Genomic DNA, 23,688 nt, shown 5'->3' with positions numbered 1-23,688 from the left:
CCTGATAACGGATGTGGAAATATGGATCAATTTAGGCAACAGTGATCACAGGTCAATTGGCTTCAGTATAAATCACACAAATAGGAAACATAAGGGGAATACAAAGACACTGAATTTCAAAAGAGCCAACTTCCCTAAACTACGAACCTTCCTAGAAGGCATAAATTGGGATAAAATCTTAGGAACAAACAACACAGAGGAGAGATGGGTTTGCTTTAAGAGCATATTAAATAAGGGCATTACCCATTGGGTAATACATTTAAAAGAGTGAACAAAAGTTCTGGATGGCTTAACTCCAATGTAAAAATGCATATAGAAGCAAAGGAGAAGGCCTTCAAAAAATACAAGGCTAAGGGATTATCCTCAGCATTCAGACATTATAAAGAATGTAACAAGAAATGTAGGGGTGAAATAAAAACAGCTAAGATAGAACATGAAAGATACATAGCAGAGGAGAGCAAAAAAAAAAAAAAATCCCTAGAAATTCTTTAAGTATGTAAACAGTAAAAAAGGGAGAACAGACCATATTGGCCTCATAAAGAATGAGGAAGGACATCTGGTTATAAAGGAGGATGGGGAGATGGCGAAGGTATTGCATTTATTCTTCTCCTCAGTCTTCACAAGGGAATCTGGGGGCTTCAGTAATCAAAACTGCAGTGTTTATCCTCATGACACATCACAGGAAGCACCTCCATGGTTAACAGAGAACAGAATTAAAATTAGACTTGGGAAACTTAACATTAATAAATCACTGGGACCAGATGGCTTGCACCCGAGGGTCCTTAGGGAACTCAGTCAAGTAATTTCCAGACCATTGCTCCTAATTTTTCTACTGACTGGAATGGTACCAACTGATTGGAGAAAGCCAATGTAGCACCAATATTTAAAAAGGGCCCAAAATACATCCCTGGAAATTACAGGGATGATAAGGGACTATATACAATATTTTAGTAATGAGAACAGTATCATTAGCAGTAATCAACATGGATTCATGAAGAATCATTCTTGCCAACTACTACTTCTATGAGGAGGTGAGTTGCCAGCTAGATAAAGGAAGGCCTGTAGACGTGGTGTATCTGGATTTTGCAAAAACATTTCACACAGTTCACCATAAACGTTTACTGCACAAAATAAGGTCTATTGGCATGGACCATAAGGTGAGTACATGGATTGAAAACTGGCTACAAGGGCGAGTTCAGAGGGTGGTGATAAATGGGGAGTACTCAGAATGGTCAGGGGTGGGTAGTGGGCTCCCCCAGGGTTCTGTGCAGGGACCAATCCTATTTAATTTGTTTATAAACCACCTGGAGGATGGGGTAATAGTTCAATCTCTGTATCTGCGGATAATACTAAGAAAAGCAGGGCAATAACTTCTGCGCAGGATGTGGAAACCTTACAAAGAGATCTGAACAAATTAATGGGGTGGGCAACTACATGGCAAATGAGGTTCAATGTAGAAAAATGTAAGATAATGCATTTGGGTGGCAAAAAATATGAATGAAATCTATACACTGGGGGGAGAACCTCTGGGGGAATCTAGGATGGAAAAGGACCCGGGGGTCCTAGTAGATGATAGGCTCAGCAAAGGCATGCAATACCAAGCTGCTGCTAACAAAGCAAACAGAATATTGGCATGCATTAAAAAGGGGATCAACTCCAGAGATAAAACTATAATTCTCCCACTCTACAAGACTCTGGTCTGGTCACACCTAGAGTATGCTGTCCAGTTCTGGGCCCCAGTCCTCAGGAAGGATGTACTGGAAATGCAGCGAGTACAAAGAAGGGCAACAAAGCTAATAAAGGGTCTGAAGGATATTAGTTATGAGGAAGGTTGCGACCACTGAACTTATTCTCTCTGGAGAAGAGACGCTTGAGAGGGGATATGATTTCAATATACAAATACCATACTGGTGACCCCACAATAGGGATAAAACTTTTTTGCAAAATGGAGTTTAACAAGACTCGTGGTCACTCATTAAAATTAGAAGAAAATAGGTTTAACCTTAAACTACGTAGAGGGTTCTTTACTGTAAGAGTGGCAAGGATGTGGAATTCCCTTGCACAGGCAGTGGTCTCAGCAGGGGGGGGGGGGCATTGATAGTTTCAAGAAACTAGTAGATAAGCACATAAAGGGATATACAATGTAATACTGACATATAATCACACACATAGGTTGGAGTTGTGTCTTTTTTCAATCTCACCTACTATGTAACTATGCAACTATGTAATACCCCGAAACTGAGTTGCAGCATGGTGGCCAAGACCATATAGCGGTTTAACAGGACAGGTTCCACTCAGAACAGGCCTCACCATGGTCGACCAAAGAAGTTGAGTGCTCGTGCTCAGCATCAAATCCAGAGGTTGTCTTTGGGAAATAGATGTATGCGTGTTGCCAGCATTCCTGCAGTGGTTGATGGGGTGGGGGGTCAGCCTGTCAGTGATCAGATCATATGCCACACGCTGCATCATATTGGTCTGCATGGCTGTTGTCCCAGAAGGAAGCCTGGTCTGATGAGACCAAGATAAACTTATTTGGTTCAGATGGTGCCAAGCATGTATGGCAGCAACCAGGTGAGGGGTACAACACAAGTGTGTTTTGCTTACAGTCAAGCATGGTGGTAGGGATGTCATGGTCTGGGGCTGCATGAGTGCTGCCGGCACTGGGGAGCTACAGTTCATTGAGAGAACCATGAATGCCAAAATGTACTGTGACATCCTGAAGCAGAGCACGATCCCCTCACCTCAGAGACTGGGCCGCAGGGCTGGATTCCAACAAGATAACGACCCCAAACACACCTCCAAGATGACCACTGGCTTGCTAAAGAAGCTGAGGGTACAGGTGATGGACTGGCCAAGAATGTCTACATGCCTAAAAACCCTATTGAGAATCTGTGGGGCATTCACAAACTGAAAGTGGAGGAGCATAAGGTCTCTAACATCCACCAGCTCCGTGATGTCGACATGGAGGATTGGTAGAGGACTCCAGTGGCAACCTGTGAAACTCTGGTGAAGGAAATCCACCAAAACTAGTGTTCCAGTTGATGATTATACCCTCTATTCCTGTTCTGGCAACAACCCAAAATTTAGGACTTTCTTTCACTTTTGGCGATAATGGTAAACTGGACACATAGAGAGGGTTAATCACACTGCGGGCGATGCGAGGCGACACCGACTTGCCTCGCCGCGACCTGCTGCGACCTCAGCGGCGACTTGCAAATGACTTCTGTATAGAAGTCAATGCAAGTCGCCCCGAGGTCACCCAAAAGTAGTACAGGAACCTTTTTTCTGAGTCGGAGCGACTCGAGTCGCTCCTCTCAGAACGGTTCCATTGTACAGAACGGGGGCGACTTGTCAGATCGCGGCGAGGCAAGTCGTGTCGCCTCGCATCGCCCGCAGTGTGAACCGGCCCTAAGGGGGAACAGCAATAAAAAGTGACAGGTGTTCTAATATCTCTACACTATATCCACAACTGAAAAAAAAGACCTGACTACAAAAACATAGCTCTCACCTGACGATGATAAGGAGATGTCTGTTATAGCTGGCATCAGAGGAGTCTGAGCTTTTGTGAAGCCACCTTCTAGACTTAGTGCCTCTGAGATGTTTTTAAGTTTGCTTGTTACATCAGGTGATTGGCTGGTGAGTGCAGTCGTGAAAGTATTTTTTTCTTTGATAAATGGTAGTATTTTTTGTATATTGTTTTTACCCATACTACATAATTTACCCATCATACCAATGACATTCATGCACTGAGTCCTGCAAAGGAAAAAAAACCATTATTACCATTCTAGTAAATTGCTGAAGAGCACATCAAAATGTCTACGCCACACACAAAATTAATATGTTACCTGTATTGAATCACAAATGCTCAAAAAGCTAATGTGCAGATAAATAAGCATTAATTGACCTATTAATTTTTGTCCACACATTCCAATTTATGATGTGTTGTGACCTAAGCTGAGGCTGTAGACTGGCCTGGATGAGGTCTCGCCAAGAGGGTGTGGGGTTTCATCTGGTTGGACTTCAAAAGCTGAGAAGATGAGTTGTATTTTCTTTTATTTGTAGAAAGTTGATGGAACGTCCTTGTATAAATATGGGACCACCAGATCAAGAAGGGGTTCCCTTTACACTGATAATCTGTCCAGCTAAGTAACCTCTGACATCTAGGTGCCTGCTATACAACTCCAGCATTTCTTTGTATTCTACAAACTTACTCCAGGTTTATGTTATAATATCCTTTACATTCCCTATCAGAGATAGTTATGGCTTTTATATTAAAAACAAAATGGAAATTCTTCAACAGTGTAATCATAACTAAAAAACAAATGTTGCTCATATACTAATATAACATCAAAAGAAACCCAAATTAGTGTTTACAAAAGGAGACCTAGAATAAAAAAAAAAACAACAGGAGTTGTTTGTAGCCAGGTGCTGCTGCTGGCTGTGTGTGAAGAGTGGGCTGTATGAGACTCGGCTTCCTTCTGTTCCTCTCTTCTTCCCCAGCTGGGCTGCTGTGTAAACAGATTGGCTGTGTGGCTGCAGGTTGCGGGCTTTCCTCTCACCCCTCACTTCCCTGCTGTGTGAAATCCCCCTCCATCCTGGCAACAGTGGTTTTGAGTCAATCAGGAGGAAGGAGAACTTGCTATGCAGTCATGTCTAGTCCTTGAAGGAGCACTGCACAATATGAGTAAATGGATGCCATTGGGCTAAGGACTTCACTACCCAGTATTCCCTGTGCAACAGAGGAGGAAAGACAGAACTTTTCCTGGGCAATTCTGGTGAGAGCTGAGCCTTTTGCTGGAGAAAGCCAAGCCATACAGACCTGTGGCCTTGGATGGGACTGTACAGAGTGCCGACTTGTTACCTTACTTGAGCCTGATCAGCGATCCGGTACCCTTGCTGTGTCCTTAAGAGGACTGATCTGCAGAGGGATTGATTGATGAGCTGGAAACAGAGCTGGAAGGGCCCATTGTCATGAATGTCTACAGAAATAAAGAACCATGGGGGGGGCAGAGTTCAGAAACTGGGCCTTGTGAGGACCTGTTCGGGAGGACTGAGTCACCAGGTACCTGAGGACAGCAGATTGCCAAGTAATCTGGACAGGGATTACTTACCACGAATGGTAAACTAAACCATCTTTCCTTATCTCAACACTAACACAGTTAATGCATTAGAGCCTGCTGCTTACTTAGCAGCCAATCAGCTATCAATTGCACACTATTAAAAGGGACAGCTACATGTACACCACCTTACAGAAAGGACCCAATGATATGCAGCTAACCTTGACAGTTGGGCACCTTGTACTTTAAAGTCACCTTCAGGGGTAACCCTTTGTCGGGAACACATATACCCACCCACTATTGGGGCTGTATGCATAGGCTCTTTATTTTTGGGTTAGTTAATGCTGTATTAACCCTGTTTGCAACATTAAAATTTGGTTTAATATTACTACAGTTCAGTTGACTGATATCTTACCGGTCACTTTATCAATTGCCTTTTTGTTGTCTATTGATTCATACATTGTTTAACTGCATTGCCATAACATATCCTTTCAATCTACCATCCAGTTGCTCGTGGCCTATTTTCTTTGCATTATTACAGAGTGCTATCATACTAATATTGTTTAAATTACACAGGTGTGTCAGTGGGGAATGAGCAGCTTAGAGTTGTGGCAGAGGTCCTGGACAGCTATTCTTCATTTTGAGCATATGTGGCCTATTCATTGCTATGGGAAGATCTGAGTGACTGCTAGAGGCTGCCATGATTACAACTGTCAATAGAAATAAATGAGACCTTGGTGCGCACATGCAGCTGACTTAGTCAATGTTGGGGGTAAAATAACTGTATCAGGAATAAAAAGGTACGTATAAGCCCAGGCTGCTAGCATTCAGTGGGGTGGGGTCTTAATATTATTTGTTTATCTTTGGTGACCGGATGTTATCAATGCCTCGCTGCCCAGGTCAAATTTTTGAGTGTCCTTATACATAGGTTACCTTACTTCACTACCAAAAAAAAATGCACTTTTTAAATGTATATATTTCATTTATTTGGTACATTGTTTTTTTTGTTTATTATCCGTTTATTAATTTTCATTAAGTGCAGAGAGACAACAGATACAAAGATTCATTGCATAACCAGGAGTCTGAAAATAAAGACAAGATTCACTTTAAACATAACAATGTCATAATGTCCATTATACCAAGCTGGTGCAGCAGCCAAATAAAATGAATCGAGTGTTCTGAACGAACGTAGTAATACCAATTAATTCTCAAACTTTTACACTGTTTTAGTAGAAAGAAGGGAGGAAAAGATGGAAGGAAGTTAAAGCCAAAAGTATAAGGGGAGAGTGGAAAGGGTAGGGATAAGTGGAGAGGGAATGGGATCTGATACAAATTGTCATGCGTCACAACAGAGGTGCAACTAGAACCTGCAGGGCCCTGGTGCAAGAAATCAGGAAGGGCCATCCTGGCACTCGACAGGGGCCTTTCCCACTGATCCCAGGGGCCCTTTACGCCCATCGTGGGCCCCTATATTATGGTCCTGCAGCAGCCACCTTCCTGCTATCTTGGGGTTTCCCCACAGAGGCGGAGCACCAGAGCTCAGTCGCAAGTGTAACCCTGGTAGTTCTGCCACTGGTCAGTAGTCTTATTTTTTTATTTTTTTTATAATTTTTACCATGTAATACATTTTTTTTTTACTATTTTATTTTGGTTTTTACATATTTTTTAGAACCCTGTTGGGGGGGGGGGGCTTTGGTGAAATATCAAGGGACTGAACAGACCTCTGATGTCTAACATTTGAGACCGAGAAATGGACTGAGGACTGATTCATCAGTCCCTTTCTCTGCAGCCTCAGCTGCACAGAATGTATGATCAGGAATATTGCAGTACAGAGCTTCCCGTTCATTCATAAATTGAAGCATTTACTATGACCCAACTATAAATAAATTAAAATTAAAACAAAAAAAAAAAATGATTTCCATTGATCACTAACTGTTTAATAAAACAAGGAAGGGGCCGGTAAATTACACATTTATCAGCTTCTTCCCCACTCTCCATCCTGACAGTATCCCCCGCAGCAGCTAGCGGGAGGAGGAAACCTGACAGCACTGTGGGGGGAGGGGGGCCAGGTAATGACACAGGAGCCGCGGGGCAGAGGGACAGGCATAGGGAGGCAACATTGAAAATGTAGAGGGGCCCATGCCCTCCGTATCCCTTCTGCAGCCACTGAATGTCTGTTGGAGGGAGAGGAGGGTTAAGCAGCTGCATGGAGAGATTTGTTTCTCTACATGCTGCCGCCCCCGCTGGCTTCCTATCCAGGTGTACAGGGGGGCCACACGGGACACCTGGAGCAGGGGGCCAGGTGACAATGGCGACCCCTGTACATACGGCCCTGGGTCACAAGGGTTTATGCCCCACAGAATTAAGTATATACCCTGTAAGTTAAACATTTAGGGGTTGACCAGCTAATAATTTGGTACATTATTATAATAAATTTCTAGCACCTACAGGTAAGCCTTAATCTAGACTTACCTCTAGGTCAAAGTGGTCTGTCTGTAAGGGTTTACAACCACTTTAAGCAGCCAAATCTTATGGGGCTGAAGTGACTAAATAAAGATGGTGGGTGGGAAGGAATTAAAGGACAGGTTAAGTTGAGTTGTCCTGCAAGGGGAAAAAAAATGACTTTCAAAGATACTAACTGATGACAACAATTTTAAACTGTGGAAATCATTTGTGTCAAATGCAGTTCTATTGTTCGATGGTAACTTCACCATCTCCAGGAGCTATTTTAGGAGGTCGGTTTAAACTTACGACTGGGTGGCAAATTTTTCCAGAAGTCTTGACTGATTTTTCTCAACTTGTTCCATTACCGAGTGAAGACTGTCAAAACGTAATTTCAGGCTTTCATATTGATCTGTAGTAATACAAATGAGAACAATTTTATTTTAGTAACCAATAAATGAAATGCAATTTGCAGAGCTTTAGCGCAAGGATAAGGAGCTATATTTTAGCCTTGTTACTGAGTTTTGAATCTCATTTGTGTTTCAGCTTCCTGAATTAAGCCTATAGTATTTAATTTCTATGGAGAACTTTTCTCCTGTTTATTGGCCTTAAAATCTTGTACACATTAAAGCAGCCTTTTTCAACCAGGGTGCCTTGAAGTTTCTTCAGGGGTGCCTTGGCAAAATGCCTAAAAATTGCCCAAAAATTGTATACAAGCCAGCATGTGGCTGAAGCCTGCCTTTTAGTTGCACTTAAGCCTTGTATACACTATCGGATTTTCCAACGGGAAATGCGTGATGACAGGCTGTTGGCAGAAAATCTGACGATTTGTACGCGCCATTGGACAATTGTTGTCGGATTTTCCGCAGACAAATGTTGGATGGTGGGCTTTAAAATTTTCCACGGACAAATGTATGTCCATAATTTTCAAGGGGTGCCTCGAGATTGTCCATCATTTTTAAAGGGAGGCTTGACAGAAAAAAGGTTAAACACTGCACTAAAGGTCACTCACAAACAGTGGATAATTTGACCACATAGACTTGTTCCCAGTGTCTGTTGCATTGTTGTACTGAGCGGCACTCATATGTAAAATTAAACTTTTAGGTTGCAAATTGTACTTATCTGTTTACTATGTTGACTGCTCACAAAACATATAAATGTATGTTGAGACTACAAACAGTATAAAACTGTTTACAACAGTTTTATTGTGAGCACATCAGACCAATATTTGGAAAACAGATATACTAAGGAATGATTTGCAAGGGTGACAGGCTCTAGATTGGAGCTATTTTACAAGCATTCAGGAGGTGGTACTGCAATCTCCTGCACTCCTGTTTATCAATCGCCAGGGGGATTCTCTTTTTGTATCCCAATGGGGTTACATTAAACTAACTCTCTACAACTTTCATAGCCGTGTTTGGCACGCAGTTGTAGCATGGTCTGAGTGAATTATTTGCCCCAATGTAAACAGACTAGACATGTGCAGAATGGAAAAATTTCTTTTGTTTCATTTTGATTCGTTGTTTACATAAATTCGTTTAGTTAAATTATTTTAATTCGTTTTCAGAATTAGTTTCATTTATTCGTTTTCAAAACGATTCAAAACGTTTTTGAATCAATTTAGAATAGTTTTTGAATTCGAAAAGTTTTCGAATTCGAATAGTTTTCCAATTTTCAAAAATAATAAAATAGAATACAAAATAAAGGAATAGAATAGAAAAAAAAAATATTTTTTCTATTCTCTTATTTTCTATTCTATTTTATTCTCTTTGGAAATTGGAAAACTATTCGAATTCAAAAAGCATTCAAAAACTGTTTGAATTTTGTGTGAATTCAAATTTCGTTATTTCAGATTTGTTTAAATTCGGAAATTCAGATACATCCAAATTTCCGACTAATGAAAATTCGTCCGAATTTTAATTCGGAACAAAAACAAACCGCACATGTCTTAAACAGACCAAGGCAGTCACCGTGTCACATTGCACGTGGGTGGTAAGTTGGCATTAAAAATCTGTACATTTTCAATGTTAGAGCCATCCGCCTGAGCAGCATTGGAAAGGTTTTAAAGTGATATTGTCAATTGTATTCACTTATGTGTGTTTTTTCTATATTTTCCTAAAAAAAAGGACCTCTGAGCACTATGTCAGTTTTTGTATAATTTTGAGCAGTAATCCATACTTTATTATCTGAGCTAAGAGGATTGCTGGATTTACTGCGTGATAGTTCTGGGGAGGATTGCTTGAGCCTTGAGAGAGTCCAGCTGGGTTTATGGAGTCCTATTGATTTGATTAAAAGGTGCTATAAAACCTTTGCTGTGAGGGTCAGTTATAGGGGAACGTGTGCCCAAAAGGGGCTTGGTGGAGGGGTCTTATACTATACAATCTGATCTCACTGAACTGAACTGTCTCTATGGACTTGATTACGATTGGTGGATTGTATCAGTTTTATTCACGGACGAATATATGAAGGACTGGTATACAGTGATGTTGGGTTACATTTACAGATATGTCTATAGTAAGCACAATTATGATTTATGTTCATTTTGTATTTTATGTTAATAGTTTTTGGTCAGAGCAGTATAATTTTACTATTCAATTCAGGATACTTTATTGTAAGTCATAAGACCGTTGCAGCATCAGGACTCATCAGCAAATGCACAGCAATGGAAGGGTCAAGTAGAATTTATGAAGTGGGGTTTTTTTTTCATAAAGGTTGGGGGAGGGCAATTGTGTTTGGAGGAGGAGTTCATTTTGCTTACTTACTCCTGAACCCTGCACTCTCCACATTACTTACTTGTGACCCCTGCACTCTGTGATTTACTTATTCGTGACCCCTTTGCTTGATGCATTACTTACTCCTGACCCCTACAATCTGTGCATTTCTTACCCCTGGACCCCTGCACTCTGTGTTATGCACTCATAACCGCTACTCTTTATGAGTTACAGATTGCTGACCCCTGCACACATTTGCACCCTTTTCTTGACCCAGAGCAGGCACAGGTTTTATTTAATAATACCTCTTGAAGTCTAGTAACCTTAGCGTAGTTGACTGAGCGATGTTTACAGCGTTCCACCCATGTATTGTTTATAGGGTTCACCAAACCCTGCAAACAGTGGTCCCACAGTGTAAAATGTTCATTCGGCTGTTCCTCTGATAACAGTGCAAAGCATCTTGAAAAAAACCTGTCCTTTTGAGGAACCATATGCTGCCCTTGGAAAAAAGTAACGGTTTTTGCACATTGTGGTGCCACTTGCTATGGGATTCATCGTTCTATATAAGCAGTGTGTAGAGTATGGTCTGAGCACTGACAGGCTGACCCCCCAACCCCTTCAACCTCTGCAGCAATGCTGGCAGCACTCAAACGTCTATTTCCCAAAGACAACCTCTGGATATGATGCTGATATAATCTATTTATGGGCTAAAAAGCACAACTAAAGCAGCTGTGTAAATATAGAGATGGGTCGGTCAGACGTGGTAATTTAATAGACATAATTTGTGCTCAAGCAGAAATATAGTTACTAGAATAGAAACAAGCATCATCCATCATGAAAACAACCTTTGCTGTTTAGATGATTTACGTCTTACAATGGAACTATAGCTATGATCTACTTGACTTGTATGACCATTATAGACTGCTAATGGCATTTTTTTAGTTTTTAATAACTTAATACATGAGCACTTTGCCATCCTCTGTAATTACTGACAATATCCATATGCCACAAAAGTAAAAATGCAGGCAAGATTAACTAAAATTAATAGTTGGTGGTTTTGGATTATTGGGGACAATATGGTTGACTGTACAATTGACTAAATACGTGCTATATTGTATTGTTATAATATAGCTCAGAGCCAAGAGTGTGCTTTATTAGGTCACTGTCCAGAGATCTGAAATCATGCTTCACTCTGCAGTATATTCTACAGGGGGTAACTGGATGGGCCCAAAGTCATCATAATTGGGGGGCCTAGGTCAGAACTAGCTGTTTAAACCTGGCTTTCTGATGCTGTGTACACGCGATCAAACAATCCGGTGGACATTCCCCCTGTGTGTGGGCTCCGGCGGACTTTTTTTATCCAGTAAAAAACCCAGAAGTAGTTTTACCCAGAAGTAGTTTTGCACCAAAATATGTCCGCCGGACTCGCAGTCAGGCGGACAATATGGTCGTGTGTGTGCTAGTCCGCCGTACTTTTGAAATGAACTGACTTTTCCCGCACGGGGAAAAGTCTGTTCATTTTGAGCGCGGCTCCAGGTAGCCTGGACCAGCTAATGAAGCATCTCTGGCCCCGTCACCTGGTATGGACTTAAAGGGGAAGCCCTACGCCAAAAAACCGGCATGGGGGTCCTCCCTAGGTCCATATAAGACCCTTATCCGAGCACCGGCCAGTCAGGAAAGGAGGTGGGGATGAGTGAGCGTCCCCCCCTCCTGAGTCGTACCAGGCCGCGTGCCCTCAACATGGGGGGGTGCTTTGGGGAAGGGGGTCGTGCGGCCCCCCACCCCAAAGTACCCTGTCCCCATGTTGATGAGGACAAGGGCCTCTTCCCAACAACCCTGGCCGTTGGTTGTCGGGTCTGTGGGCGGTGGGCTTATCGGAATCCATGAGCCCCCTTTAATAAGGGGGCAGCCGGATCCCGGCGCCCACCCTATGTGAATGAGTATGGGGTACAATGTACCCCTACCCATTCACCTGTGAAAAAAAGTAAAAAAAACACAACACACAAGGGTTAAAAATAGTTTATTGCACAGCTTCGGGGGTCTTCTTCCGTCTTCGGGCGTCTTCTCGCCGGACTCCTCCGCTATCTTCTGCTCTTTTGCTAGCTCTTTTACTAGCGGAGGAGCCCGGCTTTCTTTTTCGTCGCCGCCCTCTTCTTCCAACTTCGGGGGTCTTGTCCCCCTCTTCGGTTCTTCTTGCCGGGCCTCCGCGCCTTCTTCTAGCTCTTTTACAAGCGGTGGCCCGGTCTTCTATCGCCGCTGTCGCCATGGAGGAGTCCGGCGAGAGGACCCCCAAAGACGGAAGAAGACCCCCGGAGCTGTGCAATAAACTATTTTTAACCCTTGTGTGTTGTGTTTTTTTTTTATTTTTTTCACAGGTGAATGGGTAGGGGTACATTGTACCCCATACTCATTCACATAGGGTGGGGGGCTGGGATGCGGGGGGCCCCCTTATTAAAGGGGGCTCACGGATTCCGATAAGCCCCCCGCAGACCGTTGGTTGTCGGGAAGAGGCCCTTGTCCTCATAAACATGGGGACAAGGTGCTTTGGGGTGGGGGGCCCGCCCGCCCCCTTCCCCAAAGCACCCCCCCATGTTGAGGGCACGCGGCCTGGTACAGCTCCAGAGGGGGGTGCCGCTCGCTCATCCCCACCCCCTTTCCTGCCCATCCGGGTTGCATGCTCGGATAAGGGTCTGATATGGACCTAGAGGGGAACCCTCACGCCATTTTTTCGGTGTAGGGCTTCCCCTTTAAGTCCATACCAGGTGGCGGGGCCAGCGATGCTTCATTTGCTGGTCCCGGGTACCTGGAGCCACGCTCAAAATGAACGGACTTTCCTCCGTGTGTGGGGGCAAGTCCGTTCATTTCAAAAGTATGGCGGATAGTCCGCCGGAAAAGTCATGTGTGTGGGCAGGTCAGCTCGTTCGGACAGTCCGGCAGACTTTACGGTGGTTTGTCTGCCAGACTAAGTCCGCCGGATAGTCTGATCGGTTGTACGCGGCATTAGTCTTTTTACCCCAAAGAGAACATTTAAAGAGGAAGTAAACTTTCCCACTCTGATGCTTATTTTCATTTAGTCCATTATAATAAGTAATTGGCAAACTATAGCCACTGTAATCCAGCCCAAATCACATATTACTTACTGTTTAAAGAAAGTTAAAAAAAATTATTTCCAGGGGTTAGGCAGAGCCATCTTAAGTATTGTTTTCTGAGTCCACAGTGGAATCACCGCTAGGTTTTTTCTTTTTTGTGCTATAAATCAAAAAAGACTAAAAATTCGGTAAAAAAAGAAAACAATTCCTTGTTTCTGTTAAAATTTATTGGCGAGTAGTGGCAGAGTATTGCACAGTATCGCAGAGTATTGCAGAGCATTCCATAGTATGGCAGAGTACTGGCATAGTAAGGGCACTGAGAAGCGCTGTGGACTGGATCTGTAGTACCCACAGAGCTGCAAACGATCTCTCCCTGTCTTCTCTCACACTGTACCGATCGGTACAGAGAGGGGAGGGAGGAACCGGTGTCATGATATTACAAGTGATGCTCCGTGATTTGACAGAGGGATCACATGGTAAACGGCCACTATCACCGGGCATTTACCGTGATCTGTGATGTGCCGGGTCTCCTGGACCCGGCAGTCAGAGATGTTCCCGGGTGCGCTCCCCAGGGGGTGTGCGGGAATGCGATTCTGTGAGAACATCCCACGGACATCCACCCAAAATAAGCCGACCACACTGTAGCTGTCTTTCAGCATGTGGTCAGAATGCCACCTTTACAGACAGCCAAAAATAACATTGGTGTTAAGCTACTAGCTCTGCCAAGTGGCATTGGATCTGGAACCATGAAGGCACCATCAAATGGGGGTCAATCAGCCATAGATAAATGAACCCCTAGCAACCACTAGAGGAACCCTACAGTTCCCTGGAACCCTAGTTGAGAATATCGTGTTTAGACCAACAGAGTGGCTAAAGGCCTGCTGTACTTTTGGGGGTTTTCAAAAACTGGTTCTGCTATAGGCACTGATCTTTAGAAGGCTCATCATGAACAGAAATATGTGACAACACTCATAGGGGTTGATTTAATAAAACTGGAGAGTGCAAAATCTGGTGAAACTCTGCATAGAAACCACTCAGCTTCCAGTTTTTGTTTTTTAGCTTAATTAAACAAGCGGAAATTAGAAGCCGATTGGCTACCATGCACAGCTGCATCAGATTTTGCATTCTCCAGTTTTAGTAAATCAACCCCAAAGTCGATTATGCATAATCCAGGGTCAGTTTAAGAAAGAGATTAATAAAATAAGAGGGTTTAAATGCCTTGTGATGGCTCAAGCTTAAAGTGGTTGTAAACCCACCAAAAAAAAACCTGCAAGACAAAGGCATAATGAGCTAGTGTGCATAGCATACTAGCTCATTATGAAATACTCACTTTAGATCGAAGCCCCCTAGCGGTCCCCGTACACCACTCCAGCCGGCAACATCGCCCCTGGAGTTATTTCTGGGTACCACAGCCTCCGGCGCTGTGATTGGCCGGAGCCATGATGATGTCACTCCCGCGCATGCTTGCGGGAGCTGCCAGTAATGGCATACTAGCTGAAGCAACGGCACGAACAAGCCATTGCATGTTTAGGAGATATCCAATGTAGATACAGGTAAGCCTCATTATAGGCTTACCTGTAGTAAAAAGTGGTCTATAAGGGTTTACAATGTCTTTAAATGTGTTTAAGGAAATCAGAAATGTGTAGAAAATACGTTACAGGTGGAAAATGGTATAAAGGAAAACTACACATTCAATTGGCCCTTTCAATATAGGAACAAAAGTGAAAAAAGTACATCCAAAGTAAGAAGAAGCTATATAGTCACCTTTCCAGTGGTCTGTGTGTTTAAATACCACAGCCTTGCTGCTCCTTGGCAGGCATTTCTCACTTTCGCGTCTGAGATTATTCGCTCCCCTGCCACACACTTTGGTTCCTCCCACCACCTCATATGTGACTATAGGAAATGCTAGCCATCACGGAGAACCACTGTGTGCAGTGGGGAGAGCATGTATTTACACACTTGAAAATTTTAATTGGACGCAAATGGTTTAGCTGGCTCTGTGTTAAATATGAACATGAGCAGATTAACTCACGCATCTGTTTTTGGTGCCTTCCTCTACAATGTCCTTATACTTTGTCATAATATGGATATAATTTTCTTACCTAATTCAATACAATTATGGTTCTATCTCACAAAAGCACCACTTGTTGAACAAGCTAGAAGAATTTATCTTTGATTTTCCACCCTAAATATTTTTTCTAATTTTCTTGTCAACATATTTTTTTAACCTACAGATGTTGATATAAGCCTGCTTTTAGTTCCAGAGGAGGTCAAGAAAATACTGACCCCACCGGTTTCTTGTCTGCTCCTTCTACAGCTCACAGTCGTAACATTCATGTGAATGGACTGTAGTAATAGCATCCCAGGGGAAGAGAGCTTCAGGAGCCACATTGCCATGTCACAGTAGTGGCGATAGATAGATAGATAGATAGATAGATAGATAGATAGATAGATAGATAGATAGATAGATAGATAGACTTAAAGCGATATTAAAGTATTTTTTTTTTTTTGCACAGAGTAGCCTGTTCCTCTTCCTCACGCTGGTGCTCCTGGCTCCTCCCTCCTTCTGAGTGCCCCCACAGCTGCTTACTGTGGGGACACCCAAGCAGGCACACTCCAGAGCCACGGATTTGTGTGTCCATTTACAAACAAAGCTGCAGCTTGCCCTGTCTCCAAGTCTCCTGATTAGCTCACTGGCTGTGATTGACAGCAGTGGGAGCCAATGGCATTTCCTTCCTATCACATCTAAACAGGCCCATGTGACTATACAGTCACATATGTGGGCATATACACAGTGGTAAAAGACAGCCCACTCCCTCCTCCTTCATACCCACTAACCAGATAAACACAATGGTGACAGGATATTACATGTAAATTAGTGGAGGCTTCATCTCCCTCTTATTCTAAGACACAGACTGACTGGCAGAAATTCACCCACATCATGTTATTTCCACAAAATAATAAAGATTTAATTTCACATATACAGTATCTCACAAAAGTGAGAACACCCCTCACATTTTTGTAAATATTTTATTATATCTTTTCACGTGACAACACTGAAGAAATTACATTTAGCTACAATGTAAAGTAGGGAGTGTACAGCTTGTATGACAGTGTTTGCTGTCCCCTCAAAATCACTCAACAAACAGCCATTAATGTCTAAATCACTGGCAACAAAGTGAGTACACCCCAAAGTGAAAATGTCCAAATTGGGCCCAATTAGCCATTTTCCCTCCCCGGTGTCATGTGACTCATTAGCATTACAAGGTCTGAGGTGTGAATGGGGAGCAGGTGTGTTAAATTTGGTGTGATCGCTCTCACTCTCTCATCACTGGAAGTTCAACATGGCAGCTCATGGCAAAGAACTCTCTGAGGATCTGAAAAAAAGAAATGTTGCTCTACATAAAAATGGCCTAGGCTATAAGAAAATTGCCAAGACCCTGAAACTGAGCTGCAGCACGTTGGCCAAGACCATACAGGACAGGTTCCACTTAGAACAGGCCTCACCATGGTTGACTAAAGAAGTTGAGTGCACGTGCTCAGCGTCATATCCAGAGGTTGTCTTTGGGAAATAGATGAGTGCTGCCAGCATTACTGCAGAGGTTGAAGGGGTGGGGGTCAGCCTGTCAGTGCTCAGACCATACGACACACACTGCATCAAATTGGTATTCATGGCTATCGTCCCAGAAGGAGGCCTCTTCTAAAGATGATGCAGAAGAAAGCCTGCAAATAGTTTTCTGAAGACTGGATCACTGGAACCATGTCCTGTGGTCTGAGGAGACCAAGATAAACGTATTCGGTTCAGATGATGTCAAGCATGCGTGGCAAAAAACAGGTGAGGCGTACAAAGACAAGTGTGTCTTGCCTACAGTCAAGCATGGTGGTGGGAGTTTCATGGTCTGGGGCTGCGTGAGTGCTACCAGCACTGGAGAGCTACAGTTCATTGAGGGAACCATGAATGCCAACATGTATTGTTACATCCTGAAGCAGAGCATGATCCCCTCCCTCCGGAGACTGGGCCAAAGGGCAGTATACCAACATTATAACAACCCCAAAAACACTTTCAAGACGATCACTGCCTTGCTAAAGAAGCTGAGGGTAAAGGTGTTGGAGTGGCCAGGTGTATCTCCAGACCTAAACCCTATTGAGCATCTGTGGGACATCCTGAAACGGAAGGTAGAGGAGCGCAAGGTCTCTAACAATCACCAGCTCTCTGATTTTGTCGTGAAAGAGAGGAAGAGGACTCCAGTGGCATCCTGTGAAGCTCTGGTGAACTCCATGCCCAAGAGGGTTAAGGTAGTGCCGGAAAATAATGGTGGCACACAAAATATTGACACTTTGGGGCCAATTTGGACATTTTCACTTAGGGGTGTACTCACTTTTGTTGCCAGCGGTTTAGACATTTTAGCTGCATGTTGACTTATTTTGAGGGAGCAGAAAATTTACATTGTTATACAAGCTGTACATTCACTACTTTACATCGTAGCAAAGTGTCATTTCTTCAGTGTTGTCACATGAAAAGATAGAATAAAATATTTACAAAAATGTGAGGGGTGTACTCACTTTTGTGAGATACTAAAAGCTCATCCTGCTCATGTTTTCCTACAGACAGGCTAAGAGAGATTTTGAGTCATGTGACAGCTGTATTTGGATTAGGAAAGATACTTAATTTTTTTTAAATTAAAATAATTACAGTGCCATCATCCACATATAGAAATAGAAGGTACAATGTCAATTAAATTGTGTGTGTTTAGTATCACTTTAAGGCTTGATTCACACCTATGGCATTTTTAGTGCTTTTTGCATTTTGCAGACTTGCTCTACAGAACGTGTTCCATAGGAAACCATGTTAAATGAGCTGTAATGCAATTCTGCAAAATGCAAAAAGCAGGTAAAATGCATAGGTGTGAATCAAGCCTTAGCTGGCCATACACATATTATTTTTTTCATTCTGCCTTCAAGCTAAACAGAAAGCATATAACAGATTCCTCCATTCAGGCTACACAGCTTGTATGGCAGATCCCCTGTTGAGATTATTGTGATGACCTGTTGAGGTCATTGTGCTATTGTGATGGCTTTTTGACATTTTATAGTAATGCAAAACCATGGACCTGTAATGGTGTTGTACACATCTGTACAGGAGGGGTCTGTTTCAGTGTCATGCGTAACATAATGAAGTGGCTACTCCAGTATGGTACCTTTGAACTCATATACCACAGTACTCCTATATAAATGCAGTATCGTAGCCCAATATTGCATGCAAAATTTTGTGGCAGGGATGACTATTTAACCACTTGCTTACTGGGCACTTAAACCCCCCTCAGTCCCAGACCAATTTTCAGCTTTCAGCGCTGATGCACTTTGAATGACAATTGCGCGGGCATACAACACTGTACCCAAATGAAATTTTTATCATTTTTTTCCCACAAATAGAGCTTTCTTTTGGTGGTATTTAGTTACAGCTCAGAGTTTTATTTTTTGCTAAACAAACAAAAAAAGATGCAAAAAAATAAAAATAAATCATGTTTAATAGTTTGTTATAAAATTTTGCAGACGGGTCATTTTTCTCCTTCATTGAAGTGCGCTGATTAGGCGGCACTGATAGGCTGCACTGGTGGGCACTGATGGGCTGCATTGGTGGGCACTGATGGGCTGCACTGGTGGGCACTGATAGGCATAGTTAAGGCGGCACTAATAGGCACAGATAAGGCGGCACCGATGGGCACAGATAAGGCGGCACTGATGGGCAAAGATGGGCACAGATGGGTGGCACGGATGGGTGGCACAGATGGGCACTGATAGGTACCACTGATAGATGGGACTGATGGGCACTGATAGGTGGCACTGCTGGGCACTGATGGGCGGCACTGCTGGGCACTGGTAGATGACACTGATGGGCACGGATAAGTGTCACTGGGGTGCAGCACCTTTGAGGCAGATTGTGGGCACTGCTGGGTGGCACTGTGGGTGGCACTGCTGGGTGGCACTGACGGGGGCACTTACTTTTTAAACATTTGGCACTGCAGGGGGCAGGTGGGCACTGGCAGGGGGCAGGTGGGCACTAGCAGGGCTGGCCGTGATCGGGACTGATGTCCCGATCACGGCCGCCGGTGATCGGCTTTTTTTTTTCTTCTCCTCGCGCTGTCAGCGCGAGGAGGAATAATAGCCGATTACCGGCTCCGTTATATCACATGATCAGCTGTCATTGGCTGACAGCTGATCACGTGATAAGGGGTCGGGATCGACCCCTTGCACGGATCGGTGATCAGGCGAGTCTCATGGACTCGCCGATCACAGAGCGCGCCGCGCGTGCCCCTCAGGGGGCGCACAGGCCGCTCGTGCACGGGACGATGTCAATGGACGTAGTCCCGGCAAAGGAGATCAGCGCTGTAGGTGTCATTTGGCTATAGCGCGGATCTCAAGTGGTTAAAGCGGTTCTGCACACATTTATTTATTTTTCTCATGTTACAAGTATTAGCAGTCGAACGTTAAACTCACTTGTTAGATGTCTGTCCGGTATCCAGGTCCATTTTTTGATAAAATTGGCACTTTTAAAAAGAAAACTGAGTTTTCATTTTGCTTGTGGGCATTTGAAGCCCACAAGCAATCACTTGCTTGTTCCCTTTCGTTAGAACTACCAGCATGCCTTGCTGGTTCCCGCGCATGCGCACTGGCAACAGTGCCGAGCGACGTAAACAACTATGTTGCCATAACAGGATTTTGCATCAGCTGTCCGCACTGACTCCTGGGATGAATGACACCAGATCCCAGGAGACAGGAAATGATGCGGATACCCGCACAAACCCCGCCCACAGCCGCAGACACAGAGGCATGTGTATATAGACCGGGTAAGCAATTATAAGGTACGATTGAAAAAAAAAAAAAAGGCCATTTAGCACTCTTTGGCAGATTAGGAAGGCAGTGAGATAAAGTAAAAAAAGTGTGTGCAGGACCGCTTTAATGAATGCACTGGCCAGCAAAATATGTGTATGAAAGGCTGTGCATGCTTCTGCCTTTGTGTTGATCATTTCCTGGTGCCATTTCTGCTTTACAATTTTAGAAAAAACAGCATTGGCTAGTGTCCAGTGTAATAACAAGGACTGGTAAAGAATCGCCATAAAAATCTGGGACACAATAATCATCTAGCATACACATGGCCCTATAATTCAAATAGTTTGAATTATTCAAGCACAAGCTAGGCAGTGATTCATAAATGTGCCCCAAACCAGGCCATTTGTCACTGGATACACTAAGGTCTTCTGTTTTACTGCGGATCAGAAGAAAGTCACAACAGATGTATGTCAACATTTTAATTAATCTTGCTTGTGCATCCTGTTATTTTCTATAGTTTTTCCCCATGAGAAATAAAAGCTTACAATTCAGGGGTCTCAAACTGGCAGCCCTCCAGTTGTTGCAAAACTACATGTCCCATCATACCTCTGCCTGTGGGAATCATGCTTAAAACTGTCAGCCTTGCAATGCATCATGGGACCTGTAGTTTCGCAACAGCTGGAGGGCTGCCAGTTTGAGACCCTTGGCTTACATTGATATTAGACAATCAGTTTTTACTTTGTGTACCCTTCCATTTTAAAGGGGTAACTCCACTTTTGTGGGGAAAAGAAATAGCAAATAACCGGAGCCGCTGACAGCGGTGGAGGCAATCAGATCCTTCTCTCTGTTAGGTATGGAGATGAGTGAGGGGAAGATGACCCCCACCCGTCTCCATACCATTGCAGGGCAGAAGTGATGTCAAAACGTCACTTCCGCCCATAACTTTTAAAGGGACATTTTTTATTTATTTATTTTTTAAACGACAATTTTTTATTTTTATTTTTTTATTGCATTTTTGTGTAAATATGAGATCTCAGCTCTTTTTGACCCCAGATCTCATATTTAAGAGGTCCTGTCATGCTTTTTTTTCTATTACAAGGGATATTTACATTCTTTGTAATAGGAATAGAAGTGACACATTTTTTTTTTAAAGAACAGTGTAGAAATAAAAAATAAAAAGTAAAATAAATAAGAAAAATATTTTTTCCCCATCCCGCCAAGCTCGTGTGCAGAAGCGAACCCATACGCGAGTAGCGCCCACATATGAAAACAGTGTTTAAACCACACATGCGAGTTATCACCGTGATCATTAAAGCGAGAATAATAATTCTAGCCCTAGACCTCCTCTGTAACTCAAAACATGCACCCTGTAGAATTTTTTAAACGTCGCCTATAAAGATTTTTAAGGGTAAAAGTTTGTCGCCATTCCAGGAGCGGGCGCAATTTTGAAGTGTGACATGTTGGGTATCAATTTACTCAGCGTAACATTATCTTTTGCAATAAAAAATAAAAAAATGGGCTTCACTGTTGTCTTATTTTTTATGCAAAAATACATTTTTTCCAAAAAAAGTGCACTTGTAAGACCGCTGCGCAAATATGGTGTGACAGAAATTATTGCAATGACCGCCATTTTATTCTCTAGGGTGTTAGAAAAAAAAATAATGTTTGGGGGTTCTACATAATTTTCTAGCAAAAAAAATTATTTTAACTTGTAAACACCAAATCTCAGAAAGGCCCCTTTCACACAGGGCTGTCCGTATTTAGCATCCGCTTGCTCAGCAGGGGTCGCTCTGTTGATCCCCACTGAGCTGGTGGATGACAAGTCCGTCTCTGCACTCTGTGCAGGGATGGACCTGTCAGAGAGTCTGCTCTCCCCTGTGGGGGTTCAGACGTTTACGGACCACCTGTCCGTTTTTCTTCCGTCAGACGGATGGAAAATAGGGTTTCCATCCGTCTGGATTTTGCGGAGCGGATTGGGGCAGATCGGATATCAGCGGGCGTGTCACCGCTCAGATCCGCCTAAAAAAACTGACAGGCGGATCTGAATGGTGAAAGGGGCCAAAGAGGCTCGGCCCTTAAGTGGATAAATATTATTGAAGCGATAATATTTGATGTCAAGGCCCACTGCCCCCTGTGTGGAAAATGGTGACATCCTCCCCAATACAATAAACAGAATTCAGCGCATCAGGATTGTGAGAAATTCTTCAAATCACATCTTTATTAAACCTTCATAAATATAAAATCATTGTGGCTATTATTTTATTTCTTTATAGCTTTAGTACAGATGATTGATTGTGTCATTTTGTACTCTCCCAATGCACTAAATTATTATGGCTATAAATATGCAAATTACTTATATAGCAGGAATGTAGTTTTTCTGGCTTCCAGTCTATTTACTTGGATCGGTAAGAATGCTAATATGTATGTTATGCTTTTATACCTCTCACTCCCAGCAGCTTGTACTTACCTTTCCTTTTAATACCATACAGTCATGGCCGAAATTGTTGGCAACCCAGAAATTTTTCTAGAAGTATTTCTCATAGAAAAGTATTGCAGTAACACTTGTTTTGCTGTACACATGTTTATTCCCTTTGTGTGTAGTGGAACAAAACAAAAAAAGGGAGGAAAAAAAGCAAATTGGACATAATGTCACACAAAACTTATCAGGGGCGGACTGACCATTTGGCCCCTCGGCCACTAGGGGGCCCCATCAGGGTTGCCATCAGGGTTGCCAGCCTCAGTAAAACCAGGGACAGTATGAAAAAATCTGTGTTTTTTTTTTTACATCTGTCTCTGAAATGTCCCTTACTGACATCCTTTTGGTCTAAAAATCCTGAGATTATAACTGCCCCACCTCTCCAGTACCTTCTCAGCCAATAGAAACATGTCTGCGTATACAGTGTGGCCCCATAATCTCTGATTGCCTGGGGGCCCCATAATCTCTGATTGCCCGGGGACCCCATGAGTAGTCAGTCCGCCCCTGCCCCTAATTTAATCTTTGGTTGCACACCCTTTGGAAAAAATTGAAATCGGTCGCTTCCTATAACCATCAATAAGCTTCTTACACCTGTCACCTGAATTTTGGACCACTCTTCCTTTGCAAACTGCTCCAGGTCTCTCTTATTGGAAGGGCGCCTTTTCCCAACAGCAATTTTAAGTTCTTTCCACAGGTGTTCAATGAGATTTAGATCTGGACTCATTGATGGCCACTTTAGAACTCTCTAGCACTTTATTGCCATCCATTTCTGGGTGCTTTTTGATGTATGTTTGGGGTCATTGTCCTGCTGGAAGACCCAAGATCTCAGACGCAAACCCCGCTTTCTGACACTGGTCTCTACAGTGCGACCCAGAATCCTTTGGTAATCCTCAGATTTCATGATGCCTTGAACACATTCAAGGCACCCAGTGCCAGAGGCAGCAAAACAATCCCAAAACATCATTGAACCTCCACCATATTTCACAGTAGGTACTGTGTTCTTTTCTTTGTAGGCCGCATTCCATTTTCGGTAAACAGTAGAATGATGTGCTTTACCAAAAAGCTCTATCTTGGTCTCATCT

The 23,688-nt window shown here is 43.1% G+C and overlaps 1 protein-coding gene across 2 annotated transcripts in view; it reads right to left on the bottom strand.

The window, feature by feature from the left end:
* Window positions 1-23,688, bottom strand: part of LOC143963150 (uncharacterized) — a 71,612-nt gene that overhangs the window by 5,779 nt on the left and 42,145 nt on the right. For both annotated transcript variants that reach the window (XM_077472719.1, XM_077472720.1), the window contains 2 exons: window positions 7,809-7,911; window positions 3,509-3,753 (listed from right to left, as the gene is read on the bottom strand). In XM_077472719.1, coding sequence (XP_077328845.1) covers window positions 3,509-3,753; window positions 7,809-7,911 — 348 coding nt within the window. The remainder of the gene's footprint in view (window positions 1-3,508; window positions 3,754-7,808; window positions 7,912-23,688) is intronic.

Source organism: Lithobates pipiens, unplaced genomic scaffold (genome assembly GCF_037356315.1).
Source record: "Lithobates pipiens isolate NorthernLeopardFrog02 unplaced genomic scaffold, aLitPip1_a1.2 Scaffold_8, whole genome shotgun sequence".
In the NCBI taxonomy this organism is placed as follows: domain Eukaryota; kingdom Metazoa; phylum Chordata; class Amphibia; order Anura; family Ranidae; genus Lithobates; species Lithobates pipiens.
The sequence above is the reverse complement of the archived record's forward strand: the minus strand, read 5'-3'. Positions and strand labels throughout refer to the sequence as shown.